General features: G+C 36.4%; 1 protein-coding gene across 1 annotated transcript in view; it reads right to left on the bottom strand.

Annotated features, from left to right (window-relative positions):
• ablim1b (actin binding LIM protein 1b) overlaps positions 1-16,330 on the bottom strand; it is a 70,558-nt gene that overhangs the window by 19,077 nt on the left and 35,151 nt on the right. Inside the window, exons 7-10 of the mRNA XM_073815363.1 lie at positions 7,310-7,397; positions 4,995-5,053; positions 2,371-2,448; positions 307-465 (exon numbers count right to left, since the gene is read on the bottom strand). Coding sequence (XP_073671464.1) covers positions 307-465; positions 2,371-2,448; positions 4,995-5,053; positions 7,310-7,397 — 384 coding nt within the window. The remainder of the gene's footprint in view (positions 1-306; positions 466-2,370; positions 2,449-4,994; positions 5,054-7,309; positions 7,398-16,330) is intronic.

The following is a 16,330-nucleotide window of genomic DNA, read 5'->3' on the forward strand; positions in this document are numbered from 1 at the left end:
GCAAAATGACGACTTCCATGTAAGGGACCCGCGATGTATGTAGATAAAAACGTCTTATTGTAAGGTAATAAAAACAATTCAGTTCATTTTGTAAGGTCTTTATCTACCACTAATAATATAGTTATGTTTTTATATTGCATTTCTGTCAAGAGATCCTTCTAAAATTTACACAGTGCACCTTTAAATACTAAAATTATACATATATACAGGCAACTATAGTACAAAATAGGGTCGGAAAAAATCAATTTCTCATAAACAGCACATTGTTTGTTTATCAATACATTAAATATAGGGGGTTATGGTTACCTCTCCTGGGCTGTGCTTCCCTTGTCTGTCCAGGGTAGAGGAGGTGGAATGGAGGGTCTCATAGGATATCATATCTGGACGCTCTATGTCATAAATGGCCTTGACTCTGGGGATGGCTGCTAGATCCTTGTAATCAATAATCTCATTGTCTACTTTTGCCTGGAGGAAGGAGAGGATGAGGAGGGGAAGGGAGGGGAAGCACAGGTGGACAGACACAAGGAAAAATGTATTGATGAGAGACAGGTCAGGGCACAGGTCAAAGGTCATTCACATCACATCCAAACAGAGCTACTGACCATCACAAAGGTCACCACAAGGGTTAAACATACAGGGTAAAAGCATGGCTGGTTTTGGAGGTATGCTCAAGGTTCGAAATGAACACTTTACAAGCAACAAATGCAGACTATAGATACTTTGATAACTTATTGATTACTTACTTGGCTGTCTAAATGTTTAAAGAGCACCTATTTCATTGCTAAAAAGCAACGTTATTCTGTGTATGTGGTATAATACAATGTGTTTGCATGTGTTCTCTTCCTGAAACGCACGGATTTGAAAAGCTCTGTGTCAGTATTATGTCAATATTTAAAAGTAAATTCTTAATTTTATGCAAAATCCAATATCCGCCGTGTTATTCTGTCATCTTTTCTCCCTTTTTTCCCAAAACGCAATAAATGACACACACTTTTCTACAGAATGCAATAAATCCGCTCCACAAATTACAGCGCACCATTCCACGCAATGTAAACAAACAATGGTGGTGCTCATCTACTTTGTACTTCATGATCAACAAACAAACAAAAACAAAATAATACTTTAATAGCATTGAGAAAACTGTGGTTTTCTGTGACGGGAAAGAAACGTAAGTCATCAAAATCTAATAATTTACGCGAGACGGCACTCGGGAGACGATCGCTTGTTCTCCCGACAGCATCTAGCTTCTCTCGTGCTAACACATTGACCCCAGGGGATCTTATGAAAAACTTTCCATAATTTTACTCAAAGTCAACAAGAATCACAGCTGATCGCTGTGAAAAATGCTAAGCGACAACGTCAAGTATACCGCGCGGCAATGACAGAGTTCTTAATATGACAAAGTAAGTGTTTTGATTAATGCCATTCATGTTTATTTTTTTTAATCAGTGTGTACAACTGTTCAACTAAATGAATATAAAATGGCAAAGATGAATGCACATTTATACATTGATTGAATAAGATTTATAGAATTTTGAAAAAAAAAAAAAACTATTGCATTTTGTGGAAAAAATAATTCGTTTTTATAATAAATCTTTGAAAATGAAGTTATGGATTTGAATTTTTTATGTTTTTGTAACCTAAAGATGCTATGTGAAAGTTTGTAACAGAAAATAGTGGTTTTCATCTAGTCACTTTCTGGTAGAAAACACGTTTTTACCGAAATTTGTCAAAATGGATTTATTACGTTTTGGAACCAAACTCTTCATTTGTAGCAATAGCCAACAATACATGATCAAGTCAAAATGATAGATTTTTTAATGCCAAAAATCACATATTTTGTAAATTTCCTACCGTAAATATACCAAAAATATATTTATCATAAGTATTTTATGTTGCTAAGGACTTCATTTGGACAGCTTTAAAGGCGATTTTCTCAATATTTTGATTGTTTCAGTCTCAGATTCCAGATTTTCAAATAGTTGTATCCCATCCAAATATTGTCCTATCCTAACAAACCATACATCAATTGAAAGCTTTATTTTGCTTTCAGACGATGTATAAATCTCAATTACAAATCTCAACTTGTGATCCAGTGTAACCATTTGTGTGATTAAATGAAATCCCAAGAACGCTAAAGTAGAGGTTCGGGAGTCGAATACAATGCAGATGTTTTAGATATAAAAGCACACTTTGTGCGGAGGGTGAAGGGGAGATGATCCATTATCCTGTGGTTTCCCTGCATGTCGAACTGTTTGTTTATAGTGATTCTGAAAATATATCAGATTTAGTATTCATTGTCCATTGAGTATTAAGATCTGATACTGTAGATTCAGGAAACGACTGGGGATGCCGACGGGTAGGACTCACATAGATTGGGTGACCTGGAGATCCTGGGATACTGGAACCAGGTCTGGAACAGATACTCTCAGACGAAGACCTTGTGGGCTGCGGGAGAACGAGATGTGTTAGCAGTAAGCTAAAATGAGCGCCTTTACATATTACTAAACACACTCTCCTAGCCCTGTCCCAGATGGCACCATCTCCCATCATGGTTCTCCAACAAGTCATGAACTATTGAATAATGGACATATGGTACCAATGTCGCTTTTTCATTGTGTGGTACGACGTGACTCGGCTCCATACCGCTCGGCTCGCTTTACTTTGGCTCTGTTTGCTTTTCCACAAGTGGGTGAGATTATAGACTTATCATTACAGTTGTGCCGCCATTACTGCTGTGACATCATCGTAAATGTGATATAAATTCAGAACATGGGAGCATGTTAAAGGAATAGTCTACCCTTTTGCCATATTAAACTACCTCAACCTAGACGAATTAATACATACCTATCTTTTTTCAATGCGCGCACTGTACAGCGCGTTGTGTTAGCATTTAGCCTAGCCCCATTCATTCCTATGGTAACAAAAAAAAGTTGTATTTTGTGGCACCATACTTACTGGTATAACTCCTCATGTAACAGTCTTTAAATAGGGAAAACACGGAAGTGTTCGGTGGCTTCCCTGTTTGGTACCATAGGAATGAATGGGGCTAGGCTAAATGCTAACACATTCTTGACGCGCTGTACAGTGCACGCATTGAAAAAAGATAGATATGTATTAATTCTTCTAAGTTGAGGTAATAACATAGTTTAATATGGCAAAAGTGTAGACTATTCCTTTAATGGAATAGCATTCTTGATTTTCGGCATGTGAATGGTTTTCACTGCTTAAACGGAGTACTTGTACTTGTACAACAAAGCACAGATGACGACATCACTTGTTTGCTCAACGCAGGCAAGGGTAAGCTAATCTTGCATTTAGCAATGATGATTCTTTCTGTTTACACGTCACGTTTGTATCAGTACAGCTCACTTGGAACCTCACCCAAGGTGGTACTAAAAAAAGTATAATGTACTAGGTACCGCACACAGTGGAAAACCTCCCAAAATAAGCAGTTCCTGACTGTACCATCCAACGGAAAGGCGTCACAAGATCTCATGTACTTTGCTGACAATGAGTGTGCCATTTGGGACAGGCCTGTAGATGCCAGCAACCTTTTGGTTGTGGAAAGCATAGCAGGATTTCCAGCCGTATTCTTTCATACTCCAATACATACATGCAAGCCTTCCCACAATGCACTGTGTTTCATTCCATACAATCAATGCAGCCACTGCAGCCAACACCTCAGACATGACTCTTGGTTTCCCCATTTATCCAGAATTGGTCACCTTTATTGGGTCAGATCTCATATCTGAGACCTTCTGCATGTACAGTCAAACCACTGTCAATCCAAATATGGTAAATAAAGCCCTGCATGGTTTACACCACATGTCCACAGCCGTAAAAAGCGCAGTGATTCACACACAGGCATGTTATGGAAAGTCGGACAGGGGGGCGTGGCCAAGGAGTCTGCCCTTTACTGGTAGGTGATTGTAAGTGCACAAGCTGCAAGACACACTCAGCGATCCACCGCTCTGCTGCCAGAAGCAGAATACAGTACCTGCCTTTCTGATTGGTGCAGAGAGGTTACTGAGGGTGGGAGGGGCTGTAAAGGGAGGAAAAGGTATTACAAGATATGACATCACATTCAGCGAAACACTGTGACATCTTAGCAAACCTCAGCCATTGCTCATCTAACTCTACATCTACAGTCACCTGCCCAAGATCCTGTGCATGCGGGTCATTTCATGATTTCTGGCTTTGTGGCACACGAGGTTACGATTTAAGTGAAATGCATTTATTATCTCCATGAGAAGTGTTACCTCGCAGCTACTTTGCAGAAGGAGAAAGCAAGCGTATTCTTATTGTGTATGCGTGCCGAGGGTTTCAACCGCACACTGCACATTTTGTATTTGACACACCTGAACTGCACCGAGATCCATGAACTGATCTGAGTGTGACATACAAAATGCGCGGTGCTGTGTGAAGTTGATAACCACTGAACTAATATTAAAAAACTAAAAACACAGCAGCTTGGTCTTGCTTTAAAAAAAAGCAGGACAGTTGGAAGAAGTTGAATTAGCTGGAAGCGTTGCAATCTGGAGGGAGTGCAGAGCAGAAGTCTCCAAACCTCACGTCCGCCCAGGGGACGCCGGTCCGGCCGAGAGCCACCTGGGCCCCGGTTCTGTATCTGAGACTGTGGGTAAAAGATATCAAACGGACTTGGTTTCCCTTTACGATGCTGCCAAGCTGCCTAAGGAGGAGAATCACAACAGAATGGACAAAGGACAAACACACGAACTCTCTTTGCACCCCAGCTATTCACCTGAGCTTATATGAAAACTACATAGGACAACTGTGGAAATTCTAGTACACAAACATGACAAGGACTTTGTGAGAATTTTTTCAAGACATCTCCCATGGGTCTGTACAATGTTTTTTCCCGGGATGCAGATGTTCTTTATGGGAACAACACAGCTTATTGGAGAGTTTTCAGAGACTGAAGGGGTTGACTGGGTAACAGGAAGTTTTCAAATAGATAGATAGACACTCACTCTGTACTTTTCTTCCGCTCTACTGCTGTTCTTACAGTCTGGATGCCACACTGTTGAACCTGAGAGAAACAAAAAAACTGAATAAGTGAGTGTGATATCTCAGAAACCAGTTATCCCATAGCTGTAAAAAATGTAATTTCCTTATAATTTGGATACACATGATGTGCATATTCATCTGCTTCTTTTTAACACCATGATGCCAACTCGAACAAACGATTTTACTCTATTGTCTCAATCTTTTACATGTTACAGTAAACTCAACCACACAGCAAAAAAATACATTTCTCTGGCGAAAAATATGTTTTAAATATATGCCAAATACATGTTTTTTAGAGTAAAGCTTAATTAAATATATGTTAGAATAAAAATGTATATTTAGTTTTAACCTTCCTATATTTATATATTTTTCCTGGCCAAAATATAAAAGTTATGTATAAAATATAAAATTATATAAATATAAAGTATATTTTTGCAGTTGAAAATATATTTATTTAGTTTTTCTTCCAATACAACATGAAAATTAATGCTTAAAATATGTTTCAAAATATACAAAAAAATGGCCCATTACAATGGTGAAAAATACATTCTTGTAAAAATATTTCAAAATATATTTTAGGAAATATTTTGGCCATTTTTGTATTTTTTTTAAATATATTTAAAATGATATTGTAAAAATATCCTTTTTTTTGGTTTATAATAAAAGTTTTTGTAAGAAAAAGTGATCAAACATATATTTTTCTATGATTTATAAGAAAAAGCAAACAAACGTTGTATCTCAAACTAAAGTGATAAATTCAGCTATTACAAAATGTACGTAATATACGTAATCATCTGACGCTTTTAAACAGCATGATACCAAGTCGAATAAACCATTTTATTCTATTGTCTTAATCCTTCACATGTTACAGTAAACTCAACCACACAGCAAAAAATACATTTCTCTGGCCAAAAATATGTTTTAAATATATGCCAAATACATGTTGTTTAGAGTAAAGCTTAATTAAATATATGTTAGAATAAAAATTTATATTTAGTTTTAACCTTCCTATATTTATATATTTTTCGTGGCCAAAAATATATTTACAGTTGAAAATATATTTATTTTATAGGTTTTTAACATACAAATTTTTCTTCCAATACCACATGAAAATTAATGCTTAAAATATGTTTCAAAATATACAAAAAATGGCCCATTACAATGGTGAAAAATACATTCTTGTAATAAAAATATTTCAAAATATATTTTAGGAAACATTTTGGCCATTTTTGTGTATTTCAAAATATATTTAAAATTATATTGTAAAAATATCCTCTTTTTTTGTTAGAAAAAGTAATCAAACATATATTTTTCTATGATTTATAAGAAAAAGCAAACAAACGTATCTCAAACTAAAGTGATGATTTCAGCTATTACAAAATTTAAGTAATATACGTAATCATCTGCCGCTTTTAAACAGCATGATGCCAAGTCGAATAAACCATTTTATTCTATGTCTTAATCCTTCACATGTTACAGTAAACTCAACCACACAGCAAAAAATTAATTTCTCTGGCCAAAAATATGTGTAAAATACGTTTTTTGTAGATGCAACAAATACATTTCTAATTTTACATCCCATATTGCAAATAAAAAATATATATTAACATATTTTTCCTGGCCGAAATATAAAAGTTATGTATCAAACATAAAATTATATAAATATTAAGTATATTTTTGCTGTTTAAAATATATTTATGTTTACATGTTTGTAACATACACGTTTTTCTTCCAACATGAAAATAAATGCTTAAAATATATTTCAAAATATACAAAAAATGGCCCAATACAATGATAAAAAAAAAACATATTTAAAAATATATTGCAGCAAATATGTGCTTTGAATATTTTGAAATATATTGTATATTGTAAAAATATCCATTTTTTTTTGCTTTACTATAAAAGTTTTTGTAAAAAAAAATGATCAAACATATTTTTTCTATGATTTATAAGAAAAAGCAAAAAAAAAAGAAAGAAACGTATCTCAAACTAAAGTGATAATTTCAGCAATCACAAAATGTTTTAAAGTATAGCTTCAAGTAGCAATGCTAAATCTTAAAATTAATCATACACTGTCTGTCAAAGAAAAAAAGGTAAAAAAAAAGGTCCCTAAGGTGTTGCTGGGGCCTTGTACCTAAATGGTACATATTAGGACCCTTTAAAAGGGTACTGCCCCAGTGACAGCTACATATTACATATTTTGCTACATATTTTGATATTTTTTTCTAACAGTGTAAGAATATTCTCATATTCTTTTTCTCAAGTACAGTATACTCACCTTGCAGGTACATCTCCTCTCCCTCTGTGAACATCTGATGGCACCTGCTGCATCGTGCACAGCTGGGATGGTAGTGCTTATCTCCTGCCTGTGAGGGCCAAAGGGCAACATACGAGGGTCAAAAGTTTTATTCGAAGAAGAAGCAGTTCTCAGATGACAAGACTTGGGAAATCTGTGAAAAAGTATGTAAGACCTGTAATACAAAACAAAAGCTCACTTCATAAAGAAAGCTATCAGACCTTCTTTTCTTATTCTCTGTCTTCTGTTCTGCTTCATGTGTGTGTGATTTTAGTGAATGAACTTCTGTTAATACCTGCAGAGTCACCGTTTGAACACTATCAACTTACCCCACCACTGAAAAATACCCTCCTGACCCCCAGATGTTTCCAGTTCATGAAAATAATATGCACAAAGGTATCCACACACAGATACAAACACAATAGTTTTTGACACAAAACTGCACTATACAAAATGTCCTTAAAATCATTGGCAGTTCTTGTAGACAGGACTCCAACTTGAACCATCCAGTTTCATGTGCAATGCTTTATGTCAGAAGCATGTGCGCTAACCACTACACCGTGACTTCAATAGCAAGCATTGGCTTTATTGTTTTACTCTGTGAGCTGCAGTGTTTGATATGCAAGGGCTGGAAACATTTCAATCTTTGCGCCTGTTTAATGACTGCAAGTTATTCTTGACAACATTCAGAAAAATCAGAAGTTGGAAATCACTGACTGTATCTTACAGTCCATACTATAAAATAAGTCATATAAGAAGTCAGGACAGTGCATGTATCACACAATATGTGTATGGTTATGTGTAAGATCCACACTTATGGGCATGTAACACACAGCTGCAAGTCATCTGCCGAGCTATTTCGTCATCATTCTGCCGGTTTCATTTAGCTGTGGGAATGCTGGTGATATCTCTCTTCTTCAAACCTCATTAAAACCATATCTTACTTCAGGAAATGCTTTGTATTTTGGCTTGTAAATTCTTTCCACAAAATTTTTCACCCTTCTCTTCAAGCTGCTTTTGCTTCTTAAGGACAAGAATCCCGCCCAAAAGTTTATTCTTCTGAAATTCACATCATATGTTTTCATTTCAAGGTTTTAACGTAATCCAACATATTAAAAAGTTGAGAGCACTTTAATGTGCTTTCTATTTGGGCATTAGACTTCCTTGAGACATTTTGCGTCATTAGATTTGTTTCGTGATAACTCTCTGTCTCACATATTGCAGATGTGAAAAGTGTTAAGACAGATATTTTATTTCATTTCTGATGAAGAGTTTGTAAGTTTGGATCATTTCCATGAATCATTTCAAATTGATATTTTAAATGAATTTAATCATATTTCTGATTTAACAATTTGTTAGCTTTACCACTATTATTTTTTATCAAGTGTGCAGGAACAGTAATATATACATATCTTATAATCCATATAAATAAAAATAATATTATAAAACGGGCAGTTCTGGTTCTTCATTCTGATTGGTTGAAACGCGTTCTAAGCCGTGATAAAATACACCGGTAACTTCAAGGTTCAGACCACATTACATAAGTATCACTGCGCCACAGTTGCTGCATACTGATTTATGAAAATAAACACCAGTCTTTAATCATATTTTAAATTTGTTTACAATTGCACAATTAATGGCGATATCCAGATAAATGTCAATAAATATTGTTGAGTCATCTCGACGATAAAGAGAAAACGTTGTCTGAGGAGTTTATAACTCAAGTTCATACGTCCGCTATTATCCACTGGGTGGCGATCTTACCCAACTTAAACACTGACGCATTCACTCAACACTGAAAATACAGCGTGTTTTCATCAGGCTCTGAATCTGATCTCTTACAAAAGTTCTTCACAAAAATGGAATTATCTCCGCTTTTAGCTAAAAAATTTGAGAGGTGATAAGAGAACAAATGAAGGTAGGATGAAACGTTTTTTTTTTGTTTGTTTTTGTTTGAAAGCGGATGGTCTGTTCTTTCATTTGATATTTTATGTTTATTTAAGGAAGATAATTTTTTCTGCAAGGCATTAAACTAAAACTGGGTGGCAACTTAAAAAAAAAAAACGCTGACGGGAAAAGAGTTCAGCATGCTTTCAAGCATATTTGATCATCACTTTAACAGTTGCATGATATAAATGTTAATGTATAAATTAAATGAATGTTGATTTATAAAATAAACACCACAGTCTTAAATCATATTTTCATTGTGTCTTTGCTGCTTCTGTGTTGGTTGGGAACTGCGCTCTGTTTCAGTCACACTTGATTCTGAGGAACTACTTTGTTTGGCGGAAGAGTAATATTTGTACTAATATAATTACAACTTATTTGTGTTTTATTTTATAAAATCCCGCTAACGTTATGCATATGAAGTAACCGTTTTATAAACGCAATAAACCCCTCGAAGCGTTGGGTTACCAGTGGATTTTATAACAGCTAAGGGGCGTTGTTAGGCACGACGCGAAGCGGATTAACCCACTGCTTCTTGGGGTTTATTGCTTTAGTAAAACTCTGTACTAAGGTTTTATTTGTTAACATTAGTAACGGACACTCCACTTTTTTTGAAAATATGCTCCTTTTCCAGCTCCACTAGAGTTAAACATTTGAATTTTACCGTTTTGGAATCCATTCAGTTGACCTCCAGGTCGGGCGCTACCACTTTTAGATTAGCTTAGCATAATCCATTGAATCTGATTAGACCATTAGCATCGTGCTAAAAAATAACAAAATAGTTTCTTTTTTTTCCTATTTAAAACGTGACTCTTCTGTAGTTACATCATTTGCTAAGACCGACGGAAAATTGCAATTTTCTAGGCTGATATGGGAACTATACTCTCATTCTGGCGTAATAATCAAGGAATTTGCTGATGTTTCATAGCTGCAGTAGGCGTAGTGATATTACGCACTCCCCGAAAATAGTCCCCTTGATTACTTTCAATAGCAATTTTAAAAGAAAATTTTCAGGTGCTGCGTAATATCACTACGCCTGCTGCAGCCATGTTACAGCAGCAAAGTCCTTGATTATTACGCTAGAATGAGAGTATAGTTCCTAGCCATATCTGTCTAGAAAATCGCAACTTTTAATTTTCTGTCGGTTTTAGTACACAATGTAACTACAGAAGAGTCAAGTTTTAAATAGGAAAAATATCAAAACGATCTGTTATTTTATTTTGCGCGATGCTAAAGGTCTAATCAGATTCAATGGATTGTGCTAAGCTATGCTAAAAATGCTACCGCCACACCCGAAGATCAGCTGAATGTTTAACCTCTTATGGAACGGCTGAAAATCCACAAGGGGGCGCATTTGTTCCTCAGACGTTGCACAATAAACATGACATCCGAATATATTCATTATAAATCGTGAATGAAAAGTGAAATTCGAACGAATGTCTGTTAATGAACTTATTGTATACACTATTTATATCGTAATTCGGTCAGAAACGTCAAGATTGTGAGATGAACAAATCGTTTTGGATTAAAAGGCTTGGATATTCCATTTCCTTGGACTTTTGGGGATTTATGAACAATTTGTTTTGGACAATTTTACCGAAGCGGATAAAGGAAAGATTTTGAAGGTAAGTAAATATCCTAAATCGGCACCGCCCGGTTCAGGTAACTAACAACTAGATTACAGTTTTATGACTGCTAAAAATCATATTATGCTTTCTGTGTGCGCTTATTGGAATCCCGAAAGTCTAAGCTTTACAACGATGTGCCGCATGACCGTATATTTTGAAGATTTAATGCTTCAAAGTTACAATGACGTAATGCAGCCTCACGTGCAAGGGAGGGGGTGTGCCATGTACGGCACAGTGTTCCTTATCAGGTTAAATGTTTAACTCTAGGTGAGCTGGAAAATTAACATATTTTCAAAAAAAGTGTAGTGTCCCTTTAACAAAGATTAATAAATACTAATAAACTATATTACTCATTGTTTGGTTATGTGAACAAACACAACCTTATTGTAACTGTGTAACCAAAATGACTCAATAATTGCTGAGATATAATCATCAAAAGGCTAAAGAATATTTAGATATGACTTTTCACCTAAAAATTCCTAATAGAAACCCAAATCTTTAGCTATTTTCAGGTGGAGCTTCACACATGCACACAATTCAATTGTTTGGCTGTTCCTCTATCAGCTGGAGCTCTGAGCGTCAAGGAGGGAGTCGCCTGTTTGGCCGCACTGTCGGGGAAACATCCCATAGCGCACCGCCGTCTTGAACTATGAGGCAATGCTGCTAAAACGCATGATTTCACACAGATGTGACCCCTCGGCTCCCGGGCCCCCTATCGCCATGGCAACAAGAGCATGCAACAGTTTTCCAGTACACAAACTTCAGTGACAACATGTTCTCTGTAGCACTCTGAAGGAGACAGCTAGCATTTCATTTCTAATTGCATCATACGGAGCCAACGAGGAAAACAAAGAACGGCCAGCTAACTGTGAGGAACGGGCCAAGAACAGTCTGTGCGTCAGACCAGATGGAGGGGTGTGGACGAAACACAGAGCCAGAGAGATGGGGAAAGAGAAAACAGCGGACAGGAGTGATGGCTAAACGATGCAAAGGGAGGGAGAGATAAAGGCCAAGCTGGTGTTTAGCTGGTTACTGTAACACGTGATGAAAAACACCCTTAAACTACAGTAGGCACAGGACTGCCTGCATTCTCGACAAGCACTATCCACAGAAACTCTTTAATCTACAAATCAATGAGCAAGAACCAGACAAGATGCTTTTTGCTGAGATATTTGGCACTGTAACAGAAACTAAAGCAACAGTCACAGCAGAAAGACAGTGTGTAAGATGAAATAATGCAGGGCCAGCTGGCGTGACAGACTTGCTTTGTCATTTTTGGAGAGTCTCATTAGACTCAAAGTTGAGGTTTAATAGACAAAACATTCAGTGATGTTAAATAACTTATCCACAGCTGATATACATAAGCTGACAGCACAGAATACAGCACACTTATAAACCCTTAAGTTAACTTTTATACACTGTCAGAATAAAGGTACAAAAGCTGTCACAGGGACAGTACCCTTCAAAAAGGTCCTTATGTACTATTAAGTAAGGGATAATGTAGAGGCAGCCGGTATAGTTATCGGGAAATAAGCCCCGACAGTGTGATCAGGACCCGACGCGAAGCGGAGGGTCTTGTATCACACTGAAGGGGCTTATTTCCCAATAACTACCGGCTGCCTCTACATTATCCCGCTTATTACACGGCTACTTGTCACATAAGAAAAAAAACGGACATGAATATGAATTTGAAACATTTTATTGGCATATTTGTTTTAAATGAACATTTTTATCCTTCCGCAAAACTTTGCACAGATGCATAAAATGATCGTAATACCTTATTAAGATCCTCTGCTTCATACTTGTCTGTCTCCATTTTATCTCTTTTAGCCAGTCTTTGAGAAGTTCTAATGCCCGTTCTGTATTTTTTTGTGTGTTGGCTTCGTAGCTGTCATGCTCTATTTTGTCAAGTTCAGTCTCAGTAAGCTGTCTGTGTCTTGTCGTGGTTGTCCAGTGTTTGTCACAAGATGGCGCCAAACAGTAATCTTTATTGATCTTTATTGGCGCGGAGCGATTTTACTCGTACAAGTAGTACCGGCTATGCGTTATTATTTTGGAGCGGTTATTATTTGAAAAGAACGAACCTGCAAATGTCTCACTCTCAACTGACCAATCAGAATCAAAGATTTCCAGAGAGCCGTGTAATAAGATGCAGATATGCATCTTGCAGTTACCAATATGTACCCTCTGAGGTGGCAATAACATGTACACTTTAGGTACAAAGTTGTACTTTTTTGTTGTTTTTGGGGCATTTCTCGGCTTTAACTCATTCCCGACAGCCTTTTTTAAAAAGTTGCCTGCACGCATTTTTTGTGATTTTTACAAAATGCCTTCAAGGAAAATTTTTGTTTATAAATATATAAACATACAAATATATCATATGAAAGAACATACCCTCTGTTTTCAAACAAACAAACAAAACAAGAAAAAATCTTTCATCCTATCTTCATTTGTTTTTTTTATAACCTTTTAAATATGAGTAGGTTTCTTCAAATTTTAGCAAAAATCTGAAATAATTGCGTTTTTGTAAAAGAATTTTGTTAGAGATCAGATTCAGAACGGTCATCAAAACATTCACAGAGTTTTAAAGGTGGGGTGCATGATTTTTAAAAAGCACTTTGGAAAAGGGAGTCGGCTCAGTACCAAAACACACTTGTAGCCAATCAGCAGTAAGGGGCTGGGTTCCGTTTGTGTGGGGCGGGCTATCAAAAGAAGGTCCCGATTCTATTGGGGTAGGGGCGTGTTTGTTAAGGTGATTTCATATGTCAACATTGGCATTCAGAGATCATGCACCCCGCTTTTAAATGTTGAAAAAGTTTTTGCTTCAGTTTTTTTATGAAATTATAGATTACCATAAAAACTTGTCAGGAAAGCATCATTGGCAGATAAAAAAGTTTTTTCTTAATTGACGAGCAGGGAAATGAGTTATGAAATGAAATCAATGGCAGGGAAATAGTTAATTGACAGTACAGTAAGGAGAGACAAGAGCCAGGACTCGAACTCGGGTGGCCGAATGTGTGTCGAAGCTATGTGTTGGAGCACTGCCCACTAAACAAGCGGCTTCTGTACTTTTTGAACGGGTACCACCCCAGTGAGATCTTTTATACCTTACACCAGTGGTTCTCAAACTGGGGGCCGTGAGATGGTGCCAGGGGGGCCCCAGTTTTATGACATTTTATCAAATAAATTAATTTATCATGAATTCTGTGTAATTAAACCTAAAAAAATAGCACTACTTTGTATAATTTAATGTTTTGTTTAATAAAAATGTTAAGTTTTATAATTTTATTTGGGGGGCTGCAAAGCAATGCGCCGTACACAAGGGGGGCCGCACGCTGAAAAAGTTTGAGAAGCACTGGCTTACACAGCCATACAAAATCACTGATACTACGCTCTTAACAGGGCTGGATTATTTTTTACCCATGTTGGGTAAACATTTGACAAAACACATGCTGGGTTAAAAATGACCAAATGCTGGGTTAAAAATGACCTAATGTTGGGTTGTTGTTGTTATGCAACCATGGCTAATAATAACCCAGCATTGGGTCAATTTTAACCCAGTGGTGTGTTCTGTCCAATATTTACCAAACATGGGTAAAAAATAACCCAGCCCTGTTTAAAGTGTAGTATCATTGATTATGTATGGCCAGTAATGTATGCTCATGTTGCATGCAGAAGGATGTTCATGTTCATATAGGTTTTAAAACAAAAAGGTGAGTAAACAATGACTGAAACCTTAAGAAAAGTCACAGAGAAGATCTCTTTAACTCAGTTACTTCTTCTAGACAACAATCAGATTATATGGAGATCAAATGGAAGTCTCCTGTATCACAAATATTTATCACGCAATGTCTCCATTTTAGAATCTGAGCTCAAATGTGGCAAGATAAAATATAATTGAAGATTTCAAAGTGATTTAAAAAAAAAAATTCATCAAATTTATCCAAATCTAGATAATTTTATCTATAAATTCTACATGAATTGTATAGCTCCATACACTTAATGGACTCTTAATGGACTCTTCGCTCTCAATTTTTGGGGTGAAACATTTGAAACTAAGTTGAGACCTAAATGAAACACAACTGAGATCTCCATCAAATCTCCTGAGCCACAATATGAAAGAGCAAACTCTGATCAATGCAATTTTCCATAATATAACCTGTAATATAACCCTGTGTGCCTGCTATTTAGTTTCTCTGTTCTCATCCTATTCATACTCATTAAAGTCTTCATTGTAGTCATAACCAAACCTCAAGTTTACTAAAATCCCAGCATTCCAAAGAAGCACTTACAGTATGCACCGTTTCTCCAAATCTAAATTTGCTTTTTTGACACAAGTGAAATTCCATCTGCCGACCAGCGGCATGCATCTGTTGCTTTAGACATTAAATCAAAATTTGGTAGATTTATATAAACATTCTTGTAACTTTGATCTCCTACGGTCACATACATAAGATTCCAGTGCACTTCCCCTCACCATCTGCGGCTGCACAGATCCCCATAAACACAACTTGAGTGCATGAGTGCAGACAGAGATTGTGTGTGTGGATAACATAACATCTCTTTTGACACTACCTAATAAATTGTTGACAGGTCAGTATAATCATGCAGACAAAATTGACCTAAACAGCAAAGAGAAAGTCATCATGCATGCTTACATTAGAATCACACCCAGCTCAATGTAACATACGCCCAAAACAAACAGCATGACAAAACTATAAATGTATTTGACAAATGCTTTCAAACTAAATCACATGTCAAATGACTTCAACCCAAGTACAAATAGCTGGAATAGCGTAATTTATATCTTTACCTTTGGCAGGCTGCTCGTGTGGCACCCCAGACCTGCAGCTTTGTAGTTCAAATCCTTTATTTAAAAATGTATACTAGTCTCGTTCTCTTACGTCAGTATTCCTGCATTTCACACACTTCTTCAATCTTCCTTGAGAACTTTCCTAAATTTCTCCACTAACTCTACCTCTCTGTATCTCACCCTATTAGAGGGGACCAGCCTCAAAGGGGCCGTCCCATGTACAATAGTTTGGGCGGTCCCTTGGAATCTGTCCAGCATTGATGGTTCTTGGTCTCTGCTCTGTTCCCAGTGGACCGGTGTCTGTTCTCAAACATTTGATGAATGAACCGTGCATGAAGCTGTTTAAAAATGTAAGTGCAGCTGTGACATGAGATTTATGTGCGTATACATGTGTGTGTTATACTTAGACTAACAAAACTCTCCAAGGGCATCCAACCACATAGGTTCAGTGGGAAAGGAAGTGTAAGATTGTGGAACACTAGACACATGCTGACATGGATAACAAAATATAACAGAAATATGCCATTTTTAGGATTTAGGATTTCAATTATTGCTGCAGGAATGAGAATTAATGAGGTAAATTAAGATTTTAAAAAAGTATCCTTTCTGAACTTA

This window comes from Paramisgurnus dabryanus, chromosome 1 (assembly GCF_030506205.2).
Source record: "Paramisgurnus dabryanus chromosome 1, PD_genome_1.1, whole genome shotgun sequence".
NCBI classification, from domain to species: domain Eukaryota; kingdom Metazoa; phylum Chordata; class Actinopteri; order Cypriniformes; family Cobitidae; genus Paramisgurnus; species Paramisgurnus dabryanus.